The 22,234-nt window shown below is 45.6% G+C and overlaps 1 protein-coding gene across 1 annotated transcript; it reads left to right on the forward strand.

The window, feature by feature from the left end:
* The first annotated feature begins 128 nt into the window (after positions 1-128).
* Positions 129-20,957, forward strand: nuak1b (NUAK family, SNF1-like kinase, 1b). The gene is made up of 7 exons (XM_083972939.1): positions 129-1,547; positions 7,085-7,205; positions 11,915-12,066; positions 13,221-13,286; positions 13,422-13,541; positions 15,141-15,273; positions 16,369-20,957. Exons 1-7 carry the CDS (start codon positions 1,245-1,247, stop codon positions 17,460-17,462), a joined length of 1,989 nt encoding a protein of 662 aa, XP_083829065.1. The 5' UTR covers positions 129-1,244; the 3' UTR covers positions 17,463-20,957.
* Positions 20,958-22,234: the final 1,277 nt, after the last annotated feature.

A 22,234-nucleotide genomic window follows, 5' to 3' on the forward strand; every position in this document is an offset into this window, starting at 1 on the left:
TGGGGATAAGACATTGCAGCCTGGTTGTGTTTGTGTATATGGGGGGGTGGGGGTCACCTCCTGCGCACATGCTTCCTGGCTACGCCCCTGATCGGCGGCAGTCATATCAGGGAGAGAGATGTGAGAGGGCGAGGGAGCACAAAGAGGGAAGGGAAGAAGGGAGAAGACAGAGGAGGCGGAGGAGGAGGAGGAGGTCTACGTTAACCCCGCCTCCGGTCTCGGATCCTCTCGCATTCCTTATTCACAGCCTCTCACGTTGAGGATAGAGAGAGAGAAAAGAGGAGAGAAACAAGCAGGGCACACGAAAGAGAAGAAGAAAAAAGGCAGAAGAAGAAGAAGGGGAGCACCGGAACGATCATGGCAACATCCAAAACGTCTCAGCCCGAGATAGTGTCCGATCCCAGCGCACCTCTGCCACCGTCGACCACGGCACGGAGCATGCAGTCGCACAATAGACAGAGTCCAGATGAATGAGGGGCGATCTACCTGGGCCGCGGACAAAATGAGGGTCATCTTCATCCAGAACGCCGGTTTCGTCGCAGCTTTCTCGCCTTTTAGATGTGAGTCTCAGTCGGTGATGTTGGCAGCGTGCAGGATGACAGATAACGTTAATGTGAACGAGCCAGAATTAACCACAGCTAGATCATGCCAGTCAACTGAGGAGTGAGGAGAGCAGACCAATTTATATACTAGGCATTGATTTATTTTTCTCTTATTGGACTAGAGCTCGCACACTTATTATTAGGCTACAGCCAATTTATCTTTTTTTTTTTCTTTTTTTCTTTTTTAAAATCGAAAGCGTATTCAGTTTCCGACATGCAGCCTGCTGTCGAAATCTGACTACAGATTTTTTATTATAATATTGGCACTAGAATTATTATTTTTTGTATCCAGTGATACAGGACTATGTATCAGGTTATTATAGACCGGTGATGTCCTTTTTTTAGACATGTGCTTTAATCTGCTAGTAGACTGATTATATATCGATAATACCATGAATAGGTAGGAGGGGAAATCTCTGTTCGCTGTGATCAAAGCCAACTGATCAACCAAGACAATCTGGAAATGTTAAGTTTCCATATGTTATAATATGACTGGCAGGCTACGCGTTATTCCCTGTAATTTATTTATTTATTATTACTATTATTAGGCCTATAAGTATTATATTATCAATTTGTTTTAAAGTAGGTAGTTTGATATATATTTAACAGTGGGAAGGTTCGGTGCAACACTTCCCTAGTGAGATGGAAACCGCTTATTTATCGTCCCACCGCGGGGCACCCTGTCCCGAGGCCCAGAGAGGCCAAACCTCAGCGGGCGAGCCGGCGGGGGGTGACCTCTCCCCCCGCCAGCCTCCGGCTCCAACACTACCTGCCGGCAACTCGGCCGAAGAGATCCCGGCAAGCAGTGATGGACGAAGGAACTCGGGCGTGAAGAAACACCACCACAAACATAACCTGAAACACCGCTACGAGCTGCTGGAGACGCTGGGAAGAGGCACCTATGGCAAAGTCAAGAAGGCCATTGAACGGCACTCCGGCAGAGAGGTGAGACACTTAGCCAATGAGATGCTGTGAAACATCTGTCCAGATGCTTTGACTACAACTTTATGACAAGATACTTTGTTTGTCAGATAGTAACATCTACAGTGAAATGTCTCATGGTTGCTCCTGGCCATAGGCTATAAGAAAAACATATAAATAAAATAAAATACACTCAGGTCCAAAGTGTGAGGTAGATAAAAACAAGCATTCATCCACATTCACACTTATCCTGCCTGGTGGTGGTGGTGGGGGGGGGGGGGGGGGGGGGGGGGGGGGTCAGGAGTGTATTTAATGGCCTGAGGAAAGATGCTTCTATGTAATGTATGCATAGTTTTTTGGAACGTCCTGCAGTAGTACCCTCCACCCCTCACCCCTTGCACACCACAGAGGCGTGTGCACGTCCTTCCCCAGCTGGGAATTCCCCCCACGCTTAAAAAGCCCCATGGGGCCGGGGGAGTTGTGGCTGCGCACGCCTTGTCCTAAGCAGGGGCACACGACCGGATGCTGCAGAGCAGATCCGGCTGCTGACTGACTGATGTGACTTCAGTGACCCCCAGAGAGCATCATGAAAACCAGTTACCATAGGCTGCTGCAAGGACCCACTCCCATGTTGTTGGGGGGGTTTTGTGTCTTTTTCCAGGGCTTCAGACCTGGAGTTTGTCCTTTCTGTTACTTGTACTGGACAGTGAAGGTTTTAATGTGGTCATGAGTCAACCCACCACTTTCTGTTTCTTTATGAGACACAAGTTATTGGCTAACTTTGCCACAGTTAAACCAACCATCTGTCCATGATGTCCTTGTTGATCTGCTGATCTTCCCAAATATTTCCACGTGTGGCAAAATTTGACCCCATGTGTCCACCCTGGCAGGACATGAGGAACTTTCCGTGTGCGAGGGAATGTCAGGGCAGGACTTGGTATAGGTCACCAATGTCCCCTGATGGTTTCATAACTCCTGTTAAATCCCTGTTTGATAGTGGGACCATAAACAATCCTACGGTGTTTACTCCCTCCCTTGGCCTGCCCCAGTTGGCACCCTGTCCTGTCTTTAGTGTGTGTCTTTATTCATTACTGCCATGGCTGCAACTCTAATGTGAACTGTGTTGCTTTTACTTCACTAGCAGTGTAAAATTGCACAATGTTTACATGCCTGATGGGTCAAAGTGTCTTATTTTGACATGAGCTAGAGTGAGATAGTGTTTCCCTTAGATAGCTCCAGCTGGCTGGAATAGTTGGCTGTAGACAGCAATTCATTAGATGCTTATATTTTGAAGGAGTCTGGCACAACTTCTACATTTGTTTACGTTTGTAATTGTTTCTAAAATCATGCAATGAAGCCCGCCCTATAAGTATTGATGTTTACAAGTGATCTCCTGGCAAAATACCCCAAATATAGAAACACAAATACCCAGCACCAGTAGCCCAATGTTTTCCACTCTATTATAGGCAGTGCCCCCTCTGAGCATAGCATTCAGACTCATCACTTCAGCATAGGACTTTCTCAGATCACTAAGTTTCATGTAGGAGTTTGTATATCTTAGGGAAGTCCTTGGAGAAGCTGCGCGGCTGCACACGGAGTACCAGCGGAGCGCGACTGCCGGCCACCTCGCTGGGCCACGTGCGTCTGGCACAGCGTTGCTGGAGTTTACTTGACCTCTGCCCTCCAGAGGAAGTCCCTTGTGTCCGTACAGCGGCAGATACAGCGGCGTGTCGAGGTCTGTTATGCAACAGTCACGACTCCCCGTTGCCGATTACTGGTTTGTTCCACTAACCAAAACGAGAAGAGCAGAAATAGCTCGGCGAGGACGCAGACTGGAGGTTTTATGTGTGAGCGACTGTGTTTGCACATGTGTGGAATAAGCTGAAGGCACTTGAGGAAGATTGATTAGTTGTACACACACATTCAAGTGTGTCAACGAAAGGGGAACTGAGCGACTGTCCGCTTTAATATGCTAAGCCATATGTTATCTTGCCTGGCAGCCCGGTGGAAGCCCCGGCATTATGTGGAGTGCAATTGATCATAGAGAGATCAGATCACAGTGGGCAGGCTCATGTGTTTGTTCATGCCTCCAAGAAGATGTGTTTCATGCACGTATGCCCGCGAGAGAGATAGAAAGAGACAGTGTGTGTCTTAATGTATTATTTGCTATCTAGATGACTATAGTGAAAAGGTTGTGGTGACAGCCAGGCCTAAAATGGGCAGTGACACATGAAAGGCCATCCTCAGCAGGAAATGAGATTGGAGGGGAAGGTTAATATCCTGTGTGGGGGATCCATCAGAGACAGGAGGGGGTGGACAGTTAGCACAGAGACACAGGGAAGCCCACCACCATAACAAGAGAGGGGAAGGCCTCAGTTAAAGGGGGTTACAGAGCCATATTAATATGAGCTTAAAGCACCAGATTACATCACTCCTCAACAATGGATTCACTGGAGAGGGACGCGAGAGAGGCAAAAAAACACCGACATTCCTCTGCTTATATGTGCTGCCGTTGATGAGGTATTATGACTCCTGGCTGTGTTTGAGAATATAGTTATCTGGAAAACTTCTTATTTTCACTTTTCTCCCCCCCACCACCCAACACCCCCTCACCCCCCCCCCCCCCCCCCCCCCCCCCCCCCCCCCCCCCCCCCCCCCCCCACCCGACTCTGACTCAGGCACACAGTCAACACAAAAGATGATCATGATCTTTAGAAGAAAAAAAAACCGGTGGGACGGGCGAGCTTGTGATGAATACTTCATCTATTTTAAGGGCCTGAGAAAGTGCAGGAAGATGTCAGGCTCCACTGAAGCGAAACATGGACTTTCACTTCAAACAAGTTCTGTTGCGAACGGCTAGGGGGGGGGGTTGTGGATGGGTGGGGTAGACAGGGCGGAGGGAGAAGGAGGTGGGGGGGTGGGCAGTTGAGGCCACCCAGCCCCCCCACCCCAATACCTGGCAGGGGCCGGCGTGGGCAGTAGTGCGGCGCCTGTTTACCCTGAGTGACAGTAATAGGGATCCACTTAAGGACAAGCGTAGCTGTGTCAGGCGGCCCAGCCAGCTGGCAAGTGGCTGATCTGCAGTCCTGTTTAATGATCCACATCGGGGTCAGGGCAAGGGAACATGAGGAGTTACACGAGAGATACCTGGCTCCCTCTCAAGCCCAATGTGGGAGAGCTGGCTCAGTCAATGAGTTATCATACAGAGTGGAATTAAAGATTGATTGCTTTCCTTTAAGGAGCACTGACCGTGTTGGGTTTCAGGCAGCAGTCGTACAGAAACATTCAAATTCCTTTAGCGTGCAACTTTTTTTTCCTTTTTTTTTTTTGCAAGTAATTTGTCAATTGCAGCTCATCAATTCATTCCTGAATTTATCCCCACATTAAACAAACAGCTCACATTCTGCTTCACTGATGAATCTAAGCAGAAAAAAAAAGGTACTCCCATTTTCGGGCTCAGTAATAAAATGTTGATGACTCTGATGAGGTAAAGGAAAACATCAGCGTTAAGACACAAACAACTTTTACCAATTATGAACACAGCGTGCGGACCCCCTGGACCCCGGCTTGTTTATTATGGTATCATTTCTTTAAATTCTATGTAATCAAGGCATGCTCTGGAAAGGAACTATTCCGGTTTGGGGTTATTTTTATTGATGTACACGGTAATTAGCTTGGCACCCGCTACTGCCTGTGGTTTCTGCTGCATGGAATAAAGCCGGTCTCCTCAGAAAACACAGTTTCGCTAGGAAGAGGACAAAAGTTTAAACTAACAGAATTTAGAGCGAACAGACTCTATACGGGCCGGATCAAAGCGAACCCAGGACTGGATCCAGAATGTTTAGGCTACAATTATAGTGACATGTGCTAGACTGTGTACTCTCCATTGGTTTATTTGGAGAGGGCTGCTAACCTCTCATTTAAGGAGTGTATAGGCTAGAGGTTTGAATGCATCCAGTTGTGGTTTACTCTTACCCCGGTGGCATCGCCATTGACAGTGAAAAATGGTCAAATCAAGTGTATTTGTTGAATCTCCTACAGCAGACCCACTTCGAGGCGAGCAGGCTGAATGGCTTCCTCGGCCCCCTGCTCCTTCTCTTGATCTGATTTTGCCATGGAACTCCCGGCAGACCGCATTTTTAGACTGTCTCAAAAGTAGGCCATTAGCTGTTCTTAATCAGCCGGACTAAAAATAAGAAAGCAGTGGGTGATTTAGTGTCCTCTCAAGGACTTTCTGACAGAGGAGGAAACACAGCTGTGTAGTTCAATACTGATGTCTGATTTATGGAGGAGCATTCGGAGGTCACAGGCCTCTCTGCCTTCCGACAGGATTCATGAACATTTAACATCTTGCGCACCTCTTTTTCCATGATCATCACCAGTTCTCTGGAAGGTGTCGTTCATTCGGTTGGTCCACCACTTTTGTACAGACTGAACTATCTTCTTGACGGCATTTAAATGGATTAACATGAAGTCCTTCACACTCATCCATACTGTGTCCAGAAGATGAAGCATATATCAACTTGACTTTCACTTTGTTCACATTGCTGGGTCTGAATGAAATATGGAAGAACCTCCATCAAACTTTTTTCAGTCTTGGTTTCAGCTGGATGAAATGCAGTGATTCTGGGATTAAGCTAAATTTACCTTCATCAGTCCAAAACTCTTGTTTTACACCAGCAAATACCACCTGTCTCCATTGTGCTTTTGTGTTTAATGCTAATAAGCAAATGTTTGCATGTCAACACGCTGAAGTTAGATAAAGGTAAATACGATATGTGCTAAAGATGCTGACTTTAGCATTTAACACAAAGCACCTGTGTGCTCGCGTGGCTGCAGAATCATTTGTCTTGTTTTCTAACAACAGCTGCGCCCAGGTAGGCGGTTGCTATGGAAACCCCCTATGTGAATTTGTCTTTCTGATCTCTCTTTGAGAGAAAGGTCGGGGGCTCAGATCATAGATCCAGCCCAAACACTGACTAATACCTGGTTAAATGTAGACTCCTAGCCCTGGAAGAGTACAAAGCAGGCCTCCATTATGGCACCACGTGTCCCAGTTGTTGTTTTTTCTCTCTCTCTCTCTCTCTCTCATTTGGCTTCATGCAGAAAGGAGGTGGCTGAGTAAATTACACAGTGTGAGACTAAGATGATACCCCTACTTGCTTGACTCATTGGGCTGTCATGTCAGAGAGGCTCAGTGATGAGGTCAAAGGTTGCTATACAGGCTCTATAGGACCCCTGAGAGGGGGGAGGTAAATGAGGTTGAACGGAGTACACGGTGCTCAGAGAAAGAGATGAAGCAACAGACACAGATACATCACGTGGTGTGCAGTGTGTACATTTTAAAGTTCACTGATTAGATATATATATCATCATCTAGTGTTTTTTCTCTTAGTTTTTTGGGTTATTTCTTAAATCTATATATTTCTGTTACCAATTGAAGTGAAAACCTTGCAGTTAAGCTGTTGCATATGCGCCTGAGCTATCTCTGACTTTGAAATCTAAATGTGATGTCACTCAGAAGCATCTGATCAACGTTACTTCCTCTCTTTTTGTTCCAGGTGGCTATCAAGTCCATTCGGAAGGAGAAGATCAAAGATGAGCAGGACATGGTTCACATCCGCCGAGAGATTGAGATCATGTCATCTCTCCGCCACCCACACATCATCTCTATATATGAAGGTGAGGCTCTGCTGCGTGTCCGTCATTACACACACACACACACACACACACACACACACACACACACACACACACACACACACACACACACACACACACACACACACACACACACACACACACACACACACACACATATGACAAATAATACAGATGTGTTGGACCGGAGCACACAAAATAAAAACACATATGTCCAACCCCCCCTCTCACCGCCCCCCTCCTCCCTCAGCTCATTCAGCACTCGTGGCTGAGCTTCAGGATTGTCATGTTATGACATGCAGATGTCATAATAAGACCTGGACTACAGCTCTGGGATGTTATTCATCTTCTCTGCTCGGTCTGGCCGCCTGGGCCAGTAAAAGTCTGGATGGCTTTGAATGCACGTGTGTGTGTGTATGTGTGCGTGCAGATGTAAGTTTGTGTGTATAAGAGGGGTGGTATTCTGAGGGATTGCCTCTCCCACATCTAAGAGGTCTCATCTCTTGTCTTCCCTGGTCTTGATCTCAGGGCCAGACATCTGCTGATACTTAGAGACAACTGCAGCTGGAAACCAGACTGTGTGTGTCTGTCCTTCTGTGTGTGTGAGTGTGTGGGCACGCACACGCATATTTGGACATATGTGTGTCTGCATAACTTCTTGCATATTTGTGTCTATGGATGTGCCTGTGAGCGTGTGCGTGCGTGTGTGTGCGCGCACAGAAAAGGAGACACTGGATTGACCCCAGTCACCCCGGCCTGCACCCTGTCTGACTCCAGTCCGGTGCTATCCAGGAGGAAAGGCCTTAAACCCTCCCTGGAGCCACGTCAACATATATCTACCCCAGGAAGTAACTCTCTAAATATCAAAGCCTTCAAGTCAGGCTTAAACAGCACATACTTACTCTTTGGGAACCTCCTTTTTTTTATATGAGCCCCTTTGAATGACCTTAACTTTTCTGGAAGAAAACACAAAGTGGAAAGGCGGAACAATTCCCACTGAACTTATCCAACATGTTGCTCGCGATTCATCAACGTGGTCGGGGACCTATGCGCAGGCAATTAAAGTCACAAGGCGCCACAGCGTGAGTCTGTTTCATATGATTTGTAACTCGTGACTATTTTTATGCCTGTGTCAACAAAGCAACATTTTCAATGCCCTTTTCAGGATAGCTACCCCAGCACAATGGCAGCCGGGTTGTGTGCCACTGCCCAAACTGGCTTACCCATGCTGTCCTTTGTTCAGTTTCAAAGTCCCCAGGTCGTTATCATCAGCGACGTGTATATGTGACAAACATCGCTATTTGTCATGGGAACGTGCCAGGAGTCAGCTGGAGGGCTCAAGTGCAGCTGGGTTTTTAATGTGTTTTGTAGATGATTAAAAGTACACCCCAGCTTTATGAACTCTGAGGAGGCTGTGCAGTGATCCCTGTGTGTGTGTGTGTGTGTGTGTGTGTGTGTGTGCCGCCGTCCTTTATATAAGCAGCATACTCCACCAGCGTACTCATCCAGACTCATTGCTCTCACTCTTTAGTGTTTCTCCTCAAACCCAGTGTTTACTGTTGTGGCCTGGCCTCCACCCAGCCTTGCTTTAGAGATATATAGGAGGCCCAGAGATTTGTGTATCCGGCAACACCCTCCTTCAACAGCCCCTGCCTACTGCCTTGTGTGAAGCAAAGCTGAACCAGATGTGTGTGTGAGGATTGATTCTTACCACTCCCTCACATTCTGCATCCATCAGCATGCTGTGCAGCGCATTTAAAAGCAGATTTTTTTTTTTTTTTTGCTCTTTGCTCCTCAGGCATAAGTCTGTACTCTAGTGCCCTCTTTTAAAACAAAGAGTCAACCTCGAAGAATGCTGTAAATTCACAAATCAATAAAATGTTATTGGCATATCCATGTTTGTAGAGACAGATGCTTTGCCTGACGACCAGGAGAGAAGTTTGAGGAATTATTTAGAGTTACAATTCAATGAGAAGATGTTTTCATAGTAAATATAACATGAGCAGCTGCTTAGCTGAGCTGAACTATGGGACTTTCTGGAATCTGATACATGACCAGAACTTATATTCATTTTTTTCCATCAAATTATTGGCAAGAAACCAAATAAGTGTCTTCACAAAAATGTTGATTTACTCCTTTAGGGATGAAAAAGGAACTAAAGGGGACAAATACAGTTAGAACACACATAAAACTTAAGCACCCTGCTGTGAAGAAAGAGCCACAGCTTTTATTGTACTCATTATACTACATTCTCTAAAGGTGACACACACCTAGATAGTAATTTAAAGTCTGAAGCTCTGTTATATGGTATATGTAATTGTAGCCTTTGTCCAGCAAATAAGATCAGTACAGGAGAAAAACTATTATTAAAGCATTAAGATACATCAAACCCAAAAGTGTACGCAGTTATGTATATTTGTTTGTTTATCGTCTGCATCAGTAATGGTCCACTACTCCTCTGTATTACACTGTAATTATACTTTTCTTTCTTGCTCCCTAAGCAAACTTTCAACAGCAGTCAATCATCAGTGCAGGCAACAGGACAATAGGTGCTAATTAGTCAGATGTGAGCGGCCTGACCTGTGAACAAAGCCCACTGAGTGACAGTGAGGCCGTGGCGGAGGCTGGCATACCCGGCGGGCTGTAACAAACCCCAGTTATGTAAGCCAGGTAATTACTTCAACACCAGGGGTCAAAGGTAAATGGGAGTGCAAGCTGAGAATCTGGCACTCCCAACACCAACCCTACCACGGATCACCGCCAATGTCACCCCAGGTCACCACCACTCCGTCCACCAATCGGAGGAGGAGGGGGGCCTGGATCGTCTCGGCTGGCCCCTCCCCAGGCGCTTGGCTTACATCCCGCCTGTTCCTTTTTTTTTTTTTTCCCCGAGCGGCCAGACAGTCACAATCAGGGAGCATTACCATCACTCAGCAACTGTGTGTTTTTGTAGAGGATTATATCTTTAAAAGGGCCCCGGTAAGGGAGAGGAGGAGGGGTGGGGGTGGAGGAGGGGGGGTAAGGAAAGTAGTGTGACAAACTATGAAGGTGCTCACTCAAGGGTGCAGAAAGCAGAGGCCCTCATCTCGGTGACCCCGCTGTGTGGGAAAATCGGCCAACACAATACGGAGCAACATGGCTGACTCTGCTGTTGTCATCTCCTCAGTATTCCCTTGTTTTTTTTCTCCTCCCTCCTTCTCTCTCTCCTTCTCTCTCTCTCTCTCTCTCTCTGCCTAACCATTTTCATTCCCTTCATGCCAAGGCGCTGGGAGAGAAGTGAGTTGCCAAGCTGAAATTATACACCAGGAGGCTAAATACTGACACAGAATGATATGTTTGGTGAACTGCAGTTGGATGGAAATGCATTACAGTAATACAACTGTAATGCATTTCCATTGCTTTGCCCCCCCCCCACCCCCCGGTCACCAGATGTGCAGCAGGTCACTGGCTTCATACAAGTGACTCTGTGCTGTTGCCTCTGGTTGACTCAGAGCCGGCCCAAGGCATAAGCGAACTAAGCACCTGCTTGGGGCCCCGTGACTATTGGGGGGCATTTCAAATTGTTGTTGCACTTTTCTGTTGCAGTATATTTAAAACCAAACATTTTAAAAAGCAGATGATGTGTTTGCATTGTCTGCTGGTTTATTTTGTTACTTTTAGTCGGCCTAGGTGACATTCAGTATCCCAGTACTATATCAATTTGAAGATTAAATGTAAATCAACCCCAGGCTGCACTTTTAGCTGAATTTGGTGCCATTTCAGAATAAAAACCATAGATGGGTACAAACCCGCCAGGATATGATGATTTGTAATGACAGAGTAAAAAATGAAATAGTATCATTGGCAGTAATAGAGGGAACCAAAATAAAGATTTTGCTTAGGGCCCCATGGAGGCTTGGGCCGGCCCTGTGGACTGACGCTAAATAATCCGTGGTGGTGGTCTCCTGCCCCTTGTTAGCTACGTAGTTGTTTCTGTGATGTCTGGTGTAATAATAGCCGGCCTAGATGTTAGCTGGATTGCCGCTACAAGATGGAACAACAGTGGACAAGAAGGTGCTTTCTAATCTTAAAACCAAAAGTGTGGTGGTGTGTTTTGTTTTCTAAATGATGATGAGCCCGAAAGAGGGGAAGTTCCACCGTGATGCTGCAATCAAGTTGTTTGTGTGATTGTTTCCCCATCAGATGGACACCCACACACACAGAGTGGTTAGGAATGTGGGAGAGTGTTGTGAAATATGGTGACATGATGCAAAGTTAACCAGGATGTGTCCAAGGCGATGGTGCTTGACGGACGGTGTGTGGTGGATCCTCTGGTCCCTGACTTTTTTGTTGTTGTTTTTCCTCTGTTTTTCCGCTGCTCTCCGACTCGGCTCTGGTCTCGGAGGAGTGGGCTTGATTGAGTTAACAGCCCCTCCCGGCAATGTTGTGAAGGAGCCAGACACATGAGGTGGGGTTTGGGTGATGTAACCCTGGGAGAAGTGTGGAGATGTAATGTGCTGCTCTGGAATTTGGATTCCTGCTCCCCTAAAAAAACAAAAAAACAATGAAGAGGGGGGTTTAACTCTCTAACATTTTACATAACAATGTCCATTTGTAATTTCAACGTGATAAAATAAACCTGGAGTGACTTTATATAACTTGTCCTCCCTCCTTTTCTGTTGTTGATAAAGATGTGTCTTCCCTGAAAGCAGATATTAACACACTCTGATTGTTTTCTTATCGTTTGTCAGTGTTCGAGAACAAGGACAAGATTGTGATCGTGATGGAGTACGCCAGCAAGGGCGAGCTGTATGACTACATCAGCGAGCGCCGGCGCCTGAGTGAGCGAGAGACGCGACACTTCTTCAGACAGATAGTCTCCGCCGTGCACCACTGCCACAAGGTGAGAAAACCCATACCCAAGGAAAAACACGCACACTCGTTTTCTGCTCGACTTAAATCTCCCCCCTGTTCCTCTCCTCTCACGCACATCCAGTCCTGCTGTAACATTAACCATGCATCTCTATAGTCGGCCATATAGCCAGTTAATCTGCAGGCCCCTACACTGTGTGCTTTTCTTGGCGCGCTGGTGTTGAAGAGTCATCTGTTTCTGAGTGAAGATGGAACGCAGGCCGCGCTCCGTGGTTCACCAAACGAGCCCTAATTCGGGAACCTCATCTGTTGATGCACAAATTGATGTCCCAAGATACTCCCAAAAGCTTTTCCCCAGAGATGTGGCTCCAACCACACCCATGTCAACCCCTGTTCCACACCTCAATGACTCCCATCAAAAAAAAAAAAAAAAACCCAAGGTCCCGGGCTGTGTTCGGACCGACTCCCCCCCCTCCCTGTCATACTCGTCCCAGCTGGAAGATAGAGATGATGTCATTCTCCCCAGATAGGAGAGTCCCAGACAGCCATGAATGATGAATCATCACTACCATGCACAACCTCCCACCGGGTGGGGTGGTGTGAGTCACTGACACAACAAGCGAGCAACCATTTCTTCATTGTGTTCACCAATCAGGGTCATGTGAACATGAGTTCCCTGCCAGGGCCGTAACCAATAGGAAATGCCATGCAAAGCACAACCCTGGGGGGGGTGAGTGATGGGTGAAGTCACTCCTCAACATCTGAGCTGAGGTTTCTCTCTGTGTGTGTGTATACCACATGTTAATTCCGAGGTTGTTGTTTTTTTGTTTTTTCCTCTAAAACCCGGGCATTAACAGTGTAGTTTTTCTTTTAATCCAAAGATGTTGTGAGAACATCATTCATACACGGTGGTAATTACAGGCTCATGTTCATGTGACACATGTGAGTTGATTTAAAAAGGAAAATCACAGCAGATGTCAGCATGAAGCGCCCAGAAGGGACAAGACCAATTAAAGAGTACTAGACCAACAGGCTGCCTTGATTTCCCCTGAGAGCCACAAGCTAGCATTGTCAGAGTAAATCATCTGTTAATACAAAGGAGTGCTTATTACTTGGATCCCTCGCTCATGAATAATGCATTGATGGATAGATTAGTCACGACTGTATTTTTGCTCTGTCTTTCAGAATGGAGTGGTGCACAGGGATCTGAAACTGGAAAATGTGCTACTGGATGAAAACTGTAATATTAAGGTAAATTTTGCTCCTTGATCTGTGATGCGTTACCCATCCGCCTTCTAATACCTTACCTCGAATGAACTTTGCATGAGGGATTAACAATCATGCGGCTTGGTGTAAAAATTCACACGTACCCCTGTGTTTCTACAGATTGCTGACTTCGGGCTGTCAAACCTCTACCACAAAGACAAGCTGCTGCAAACCTTCTGCGGGAGCCCGCTCTACGCCTCGCCGGAGATCGTCAATGGGAGACCATACCGCGGCCCAGAGGTCAGGACCAATGAACCAAATGATGACAATGACTAAAACAAAACAAAAAACTCAGCCGTTTGTGTGTGAACTCAATTTCCAGGGCAGGATATCCTTTTGACGCATTAGTCGTCATCATAGTATCCTGCCTTGTTGTTAAATTTGCTGCAGCCTCTCACCTTATATAGCTTTCATCATTGTTATCTCACTTTGTAATGATCATCCATCGTCACATAATGCTGTACACAAAGCGGTGAGGAGGCTTCATTTTCTGCCTCTTTGATGGGATTACTATGGGTTTCCAGGCAAAAGGGAGGTCGCTCTTGAAACTCCACAGTAGGTCAAGCTCAGATACCGTCTGCATCCCTCCCCTTCCCACAATGTCTGGGTCCTTTGAAGTGAGGAACTGGAGGATAGTTTCTGCTCACTTTCTTTTCAACTTAATGGGATAAGAATGAGCTCCGCGGCCTCAAAAAGCCGCTTCACAGTCAAAGTCAAATAGTTTTGGTGAAGGAAAGAGTGAAAATGTCTCCCTAAAAGCCACTCATCTGGCAAGTGTAGAAGTATTCTAAAGGGCGTTGTCTCAAAAACTGCATCGGTTCCATAAAACAAAGCAGCACAGTGGGGGAAAAAAGAAAAAAAAAAGTTGCATTTTTAGGTATTCAAGTCAAACCGTTCAATTTAGAGTAATTCACTATAATTTACTCAAGAGTGCTAAAAACTACAGCAGTCCGATCGCAATCGAAATTACAGAACCCCAGATGGGGTGAGGCCACAAATTACAGCAAACACGGGCAACAAAAATAGAACACAACAATAGTGCGTGCCCTGTCTCGCCCTCGGGAATATAGACCAATGGCAACAGGAGAGAGAGAGACATTCTTGATGTGGGATCCAGAGCTGTGGAGGAGGTCACCAGCTCCCAAACTGGTCCTATCTGATTTCCTCTTCCAAAGACGACGTCTCAAAGCTTCAGCCACCGCCATCAGAGGCACATTCCTCAGGACATCTCATCCTCCCTTAACCGCAGTCAACACACATACAGTACACGTTTAATTTCCCTCGCTGTCCCACACACATAAACTTGGGTCATCTAGTTATCGTTGAATGGCAGCGTGTCTCCGACAGGTCTTCAGGGGCTCAGGATATCATGACCCTGCCATCTCTGCCGGACCCATTACACTCCTTCCACTCCCAGCGCTCTCCCCTGTGGCTCTGCACCTCCTCATGCCCCAGACACAAAGTGTTATGTAACTGCTGCTTACTCAGAGAGCCACATTAGGGTTGTAGGAGGGGCTTATCTTTGTGGAAACAGACCGTTTCCCTTCAGAGCGCTGGCATTTGTCATTTGTCTCTTTAACAGAGATGTTGTGTGAAAAAGTGATTGCAGGGCTTATTAATGTCAAAGTGAACTCAAGAACATTACTCAGTGGTCCTTTTAACGGAATGCACCACTAATCAAAACAAGACTGGGAGGTTATATATTTATACTGATTAACTTCAGACCTGATGCTGCTGCATCTATTATACACAGCTCATGAAGCAGGAAGTGTGTGTTCTCAGAGTGTGACTGAATGAACTGTTTTTTTGACCGTTGTTTTTTTTTTTTTTTTTCACCAGGTGGACAGCTGGGCTCTGGGGGTGCTGTTGTACACCCTGGTCTACGGGACCATGCCATTCGATGGGGGAGACCACAAGAACCTCATTCGCCAGATTAGCAACGGCGAGTACAAAGAGCCCACCCAGTCCTCAGGTACTGCAGGAACCTTTGTGGGTTTTTTTTGTCAGGCTGAAGATGCCTCTACTTCAGTTGGACTGTAGATCATTTCAGTGTGCACCCCAGTCTGTAGATTGGATACAAATCTTTTTACATATATTCCTTAAAATACTTGAATTGTTGAACAATATGGATTAGACTGCACTGAAGGTTCACATGTAGTACAATCTGCAGAATCTATTACATATGATCCTCACTGCTATTAAAGGGATAGTTCAACATTTTGGCAAATTGGCCCATTGCCATAATCCCTATAGTCTTAGTAGGTTCGTTTCCTTTAATTGTCGGTGCAAGCTATTTTTAGAACGGCAGAGCAGAGCTGTGAGCTGCTCAGAGCTACACTACTGAGGCTAATGGAATTTCTTGGTTTCCCTCATCAAACTCATCAAATACACATTCCAACAACTCCAAAACGCTCTGGTGGACAAGTTGTGACCTGCACACCACGCTATGAGATAATAACCGAACGTTACAAGACCAACTTGTCCACAAGAGCGTTTTGGAGTTGTGTATTTGATAAGTTTGATGAGGGAAACCAAGAAATCCCATTAGCCTCGGTTGCGTAGCTCTGAGCAGCTCACGACTCTGCTCCGCCGTTCTAAAAATAGCTTGCACCGACAATTAAAGGTAACGAACCTACTCCTTAAACTATAGGGATTATGGCAATGGGCCAATTTGCCAAAATGTTGAACTATCCCTTTAATGTCCAGTTCAAAGAAACCCACCAAACCTGTCTTTCTTTAAACATATTCATTCATTTGTAACTATTTATCTAACTGATAAGGCACTAGATCACTATGGACTAATATTAGTTCATAATAAAATATATAATAGAATTACATTAAAAGTTAATTTTCGCTCGAAAACAGAGCAATAGGAACACATATCCTTGAGTAATCCCTTTTTAAAAGCTACATCAGCCTAACCAGTGCAATCAGCTTTAAAATTAGACAGCCTCAGGTGCTGCCTGCAGTGTCATATTCCTCTTCAGTTAGATAGATAGCATTTTGATGTCATGTGTTGTGTGGAATGACTCAGCTCACAGACTGGTTTTGTTTTGTTTCCTGCCAGATGCCCGTGGGCTGATCCGCTGGATGCTGATGGTGAACCCCGAGCGCCGCGCCACGGTGGAGGACATAGCCAATCACTGGTGGGTAAACTGGGGTTGGAAGAACAGTGTGTGTGACTGCGAGACCCAACGCGATCACGGGGGCTCGCCCATGCTGGCCCGCTTCATCGACTGGCAGAACCGCACTGAGCCACGTGGTTCTGGAGCCAAAGCCGCAGCCATGCCCCAGCTGCTGCGCCAGAGGTCCAAAAAGTCCAAGAAGGAGAACGTGGAGGCGGGACAGACCCTCTGTGGAGCAGAGGACAAGCCCGGTCTGAAGAGACCCAAGGGGATCCTGAAGACCAGGGTTAGTGGCGAGCAGCGATCTGCCAGTCCGGAGGAAGTGGAGCTGGGCCAGGCAGCGCTGCCTCAGCAAGCCGAAACGCTAGAGGAGGCCTCGAGTCCAGATCGAGAGGAAGAGGAGCCCGCTCTGGGAGGAGGCTCGCCGGCTAAGATGGTGCCATCTATGCCCAAGAAAGGCATCTTGAAGAACAACCAACAGCGGGAATCAGGGTACTACTCCTCCCCAGAGCGCAGCGAGTCCTCCGAGCTTTTAGGAGGCGCCAGCATGTCTGTCCTCGCCACCTCCCCGCCCAAGAGAGCGATGGGGAGAAAAGGCATCTTGAAGCGAAACGGCAAGTACTCCACCTACAGCGGGCCTCCCTCGGCAGCGGCGGTCGCCGGAGCTCTCGGCGAGCCCCCTCCATCCACCGACTCCGGTCTGTCCCGCAGTCAGAGCCGGCCCTCCAGTATAGTAGGAGAGGACAGCTCGGTCCTCTCCCTGACGCCCACCTCCCTCAGCGGGGCCGAGTGGCACCCCTCCACCCCCCACATGCGCCCCAACATCAGGGCGTGCGTCTCGGCCGAAAACCTGCTGCAGCTCGCCAACTTCAAGGGCTTCCAGGCGGCCTCGCCCCACCAGGGACCCAAGTTCAGCCGCGGCCCCAAATCGAAAGGCTCCCCAGGGGACAATGGCAGCTTCTCCTTGCTGGGGGACCTGGAGGACATGACTCAGGTGTACCAGCAAGCCCTGGACATCAGCAGCAACCTCACCTAGCAGATGGGCGGCAGAGAGAGAGAGAGAGAGAGAGGAAGCAGAGGGAATGAAACCTGACTCTGTGCGTGTGTGTGTGTGCGCGCGCATGCGTGCATGTGTGTATGTGTGCACAGATGTATATGGGTGGCATTAACGACCAGTGAGTTACTGGGATACACCTTTTTTGAAAGTTACGGCTTTTCAAATTGGACTGAGGTTTTGATGGGAATGATATATATCTACACACACAGACACACAAACACACACACACTCACAGATGTACACACATAGCATTTCTCTGACCAGAGGAAATTCAGTTAAGGGTTTTCGCGAACAAGAGAGAGAAAGATCTGGCACGGGAGAATGCCACCCACTCTGCTTTCTCGGCCCGCCCATAGACTTTGCTGTGTTCAACATGTTTACATATTCAGCAAGAAGGCAAGTTAGAATCACAAACGCAGCAACCAGAAACTGGTTGGCTCTCCTTGTACACCACCCATTTCGAGTCTGAGTTTACAAAAGCACCTTAAAAACTCACACGGAGCACATGCTATTGTGATCTTTACTTCCTTTTAGAAAAGAAACAAACCAGGGTCTTGTTCCAAAAATAACTGACATTGCTGATTATTTATTAATATTTTTGTAGCTTTTAGTTCTAATTGCAAAACTGGTGGGTGCTGGCTGTTACTGGAAGAGTCCAAAGCTCTCTGTCTCCAACTCTTTGTGTGGAACTGACATATATAATTATGTTACTCAGTGATGAGAAACATATACTCAGCATATATAACTATGTCTGCGCATGTAAAACATGCAGGCAATTATACCTTCATAAAAAGCGTATGTCCTATATATGTGTATGATACTAGGGAATATGTAGGAAGTGCCTTTTTTGATTCATAATAAAAATTATGTATGTCATTTCCTTAAAGTGGAGGGAAAAGCCAGGCCAACCTGTCACCAGTTGTGCTTTTTTTTTTTTTTTTATGTTGTTTGTGAATGTGGAGAGACCCAGGGCCTCCTGCACACAGCTGACTAGCCTTACTTGCTTTGGGGTGGTCAAAGGTCACTCTGAGACAGTTAAGATCAAACAGTCTCCCTCACCCCCTCCTCCCCGTTCCTCCCACACGTAGAATCACACACAGTTCGTGCCAACGTCTACAGACAGCCTCAAAAAAAAAAAAACCTCTTCTGTGTTCTTTTGTCAGTGTTTAAACCCACAGTTTGGTTTGTCAGCAGTTTAGGTGGCTCGGTTGAGCACGGATTTGCTGGCAGCACCAGAGGTCTGGAGGGACTCACCTAGTGGGACATTTAGTGAAGGGAGATGGCGCAGACACCACCTCACAGTCCTGGAATGTGCCTGGCTCTTTTAACCTTGTTGTTTCACATTTACAGGGCTATCTGATAAAAATAGGCTCTCTGTGTTTTTTTCAACCAAAGACAAGTAAGGTGTTTTCCATTGTCAGGCCGGTTAATATTTTACCTAAAGCTCTCCAAAAGAGCTAAGTAAGACGGTTTGTTTTACCCTGCTGATGACACAGCAAATTCCTCAGACAGTGGCTGGAGACGTGTTGGTGCTAGAGATCTCTATCACCCCCAGCCCGACTCAGCACAGGTGGGATCTGCGGTCTGCGCTGAGCCCTCCAGCTGTGTATACGATTCCATTATTTCAACCAAGCACAATTAGCCAGCTATTGTTTTCATTTGTTAGCGAGAGAGAAAGAGAGGAAGAGAGAGAGGCAGTGTGTAGGTTTATAGCTAGAGGGAAAAGAAAGTGTGAAAGTGATGCACGGAGCAGTGTTGAGACAAGAAAGGACTTTCCTGCTAAACACAGGAGAGATCAAAGTGTTAGATTTTAGTTCTTGGATGGAGCTGTAATGTAGATTAGTGAAAGTAAAGAAAGTGAGTAGAAAGAGTAGATGGAAAGTTTTTGTTTTATACCAAAGATGTGACGAGGCTTTGCCATGATTCAGGGGAATGCATAGGTCTGGCTCTAATGAGAGCCTTTCAGATTTTTCTTTGACATGGGAATCCCCAATGGTGAATGAAATCATCCCCACACTGGCTTTAACTCACGTCTGTTATTTTTTTTCTTTTCTTTGAGGATTTTTATTTGAGATGCTGGGGGCTGTTGATACAGCTTGTCTTGAGGGTCAGTGTGTGAAAGTGCATTACACTTTTCAACAAGCAGCGAAAAAAAAAAAAAACTGTTGGGAAACGGTGACTGACATCATCCAAAATATCAAATGATGTGGATGGAAAACCATGCAGTAGATGACCCCGAGGAAAAAGATCACATGTTGAATGTTTTCAGTGGTCCGCTCGTGTGAAGGAAAGGTCCTGGGTATTAAGTCAAATGAAAGACCCGCTGCGTATTATATTGCATTTTACTGCCTTTTGTATTGCATTTTATTGTCAACTGGATTTACAGTGAGAAAATTATACTATGTTAGTATTTTGTTTTATTATGCTTCTGTTTTTGATTTTCCAAAATATAAGAAACTTTATATTGCTTTATGTTGTGGCAGAAAGTACTTCCTTCCTCGAAGTATTAAAATTTCTCCCCAAAAATGAATTAATTAGACCTGGGATTGGTGTAAACTCATTCCCCCACCCCCCCAACCTCACCCACGCCCTGTTTTTGTTCTCCTGTGGGTTTAAGAAGCCCATTAGCAACCAGCAAACGGCAAAAACATGAACTTTTCATTGGTTAAAATATTAATTGGAACTGGGAAAATGCAAACATATGTGCTAATATATATTAACAGCTGACCCTATACATTTTTTAAATTTCAACCTCTACAAAAGTATGGGAGATCCAAAACGTTACTGGAATAACACCAAGAGACAAAGGAAATAAAGCAATGGAAAGAATCTGGTGATGAAACTTTAACTCTGCCAAACTGGAAATAACTGGTGCATATCTGTTAGTTAGCAGAAAGTCTAATCATAGGAAAACTTGACTGGATATTGTTATGACAATAATAATAAATTAGTATTATTATGTTATTTAAGTATTATTTTCGTTACGGCTCATTACTATGGTTGGCTTTTGTTGCCACAGTTTTTTGATTTTTTTTTTTTTTGTCTGTTGGTGATCCTGGACTGCCAAGGTGGAATAAGTTGCGTGCCTTTGGTATCTTTTATGAACTTTTTTTTTTTTTTTTTTTGATAATGAAAATTATTATCAATGTGTTTTTATACTTGTATTTATTGGTGATCAAGCCATTTAATTTGTTGTCAGAATTCTCCATGATCATGCTTTGGCCTGCTTTGAACAGTGTGTTGTGTTCAGAACGTAGCGCACACAAAAAATATCATGCAAGTTCATTCAGAATAAGAGTGATATCATCTCAATGTGTAGGCAGCGCTCAAAGTGTGTATTTTTAAGAGTAACAAATCAAGAGGAGTTCCTCAAATCTTGTAAAATGTCTTAATTCATCCATTTGGGTGCATTTCTACTCGACACAATGCCTCTGTAGTACTGTATCAACTCAAATAAATGGATCTTGAAAGATACATCTGGCTGTTTTTATGTATTGCGTTGTCCAACCATTTCTCTAGAGAGCTTCACAGCTTCGTGTGTGTGTGTGTGTGTGTGCGTGTGAGGTTGTGTGCTACCCTGTGTGTCTTTTTAATTGTAACTTGGGGATGAATAAAGTAATTTGAATTGAAATGAATTTAATAGGTTATGTAAACTGAGCAACTTTGAACTTAAATGATGACAATCCCTTGAAATAGCCGTGTAGAAAAATCATGTAAATACAAGTATAAGCCTCAGTGGGGACAATGTATCTACTGTCTAGCAGTGTATGACATTAAACAGCCCACCATGGACAAAGAAATTAGGCCACTAGGCCAAGATCGCTGTCTCTCAAATGCTACTGGCTCCTTTCCTTTTCATTTATTTCCATCTCAACTTCCAGTGGTCGTTTGAAACTTGGAAGATGCTCAGTATGACTCCTGTTCTTTGGACAAGTTATTTCTGGTCTGATCCAGTGGTTTTGAGTTGGATAAACAAACAAAGTTTAGGATGGAGCTTCTACTAACTACTTTATCTGCTGCTGCTCCTCTTCTCGCAGTGGGACACGTGTAAAACATTCTATTATGGGAGGGATGTCCTAATTTTGTTTCCTTGTTTAAAAAAAGCATGACCCAAAAACCTACATGGGTGCGTAAAGGAGGCCAGCAAGGTTGATCCAGATTGCAATGGTGTCCTCTTGTCATTTTTAACTCTAACATGATCAATCAAATGAAGCAATGAGGGCAAAAGGTTGGTGTTAAAAGACCACATTAAAGGAGCACAGTTCATTTTGACTCAGTTTGAAAGCATTTATTAAAACCTTGGGTCTCTGTGTAAAGCCGACAGCCACTCAGTCCAAAACAGAACTACCGACGAGAAAGATCCAGTTTTGGGCACTGGAATTAGCCAATGTTTCCACCCTGCCTCAGCTGCAGCAGTTAAACTTGAATTAACTCAATCGATCTTAAAGTGATACTCCACCAAAACTTAGATTTTAAGCATTAAAAACTCATTCCCCCGCAGGCTTCAGAGGTGGCTCTGAAATAGCATTGTTCCTCACAGTGGTTCTGGGCTGCTTGAATTCATGTCGGTTCCAATGAATTCCAATAGTAACCAGTTTTTACAGTGGAAACATGAATCAAAACACCCATAGAAAGATTTCAGATCACTTCTGCAGAATAATCCACTTCTCCACTATCCCCATTTTGTAGGCTCAGTTTGTTCCAAGCATATCATATTTCTACCCATATGTGGTAAGCGGCAAAACCTTTAT

Source organism: Trachurus trachurus (genome assembly GCF_905171665.1).
Source record: "Trachurus trachurus genome assembly, chromosome: 6".
Classification (NCBI taxonomy): domain Eukaryota; kingdom Metazoa; phylum Chordata; class Actinopteri; order Carangiformes; family Carangidae; genus Trachurus; species Trachurus trachurus.

Bases quoted from the DNA above. Each gene is read 5' to 3' on its own strand.
- nuak1b (XM_083972939.1), top strand. From the start codon at position 1,245: ATGGAAACCGCTTATTTATCGTCCCACCGCGGGGCACCCTGTCCCGAG. The intron at 7,206-11,914 runs GTGAGGCTCTGC...ATCGTTTGTCAG, and splicing joins CATCATCTCTATATATGAAG to TGTTCGAGAACAAGGACAAG. The intron at 13,542-15,140 runs GTCAGGACCAAT...TTTTTTCACCAG, and splicing joins GACCATACCGCGGCCCAGAG to GTGGACAGCTGGGCTCTGGG.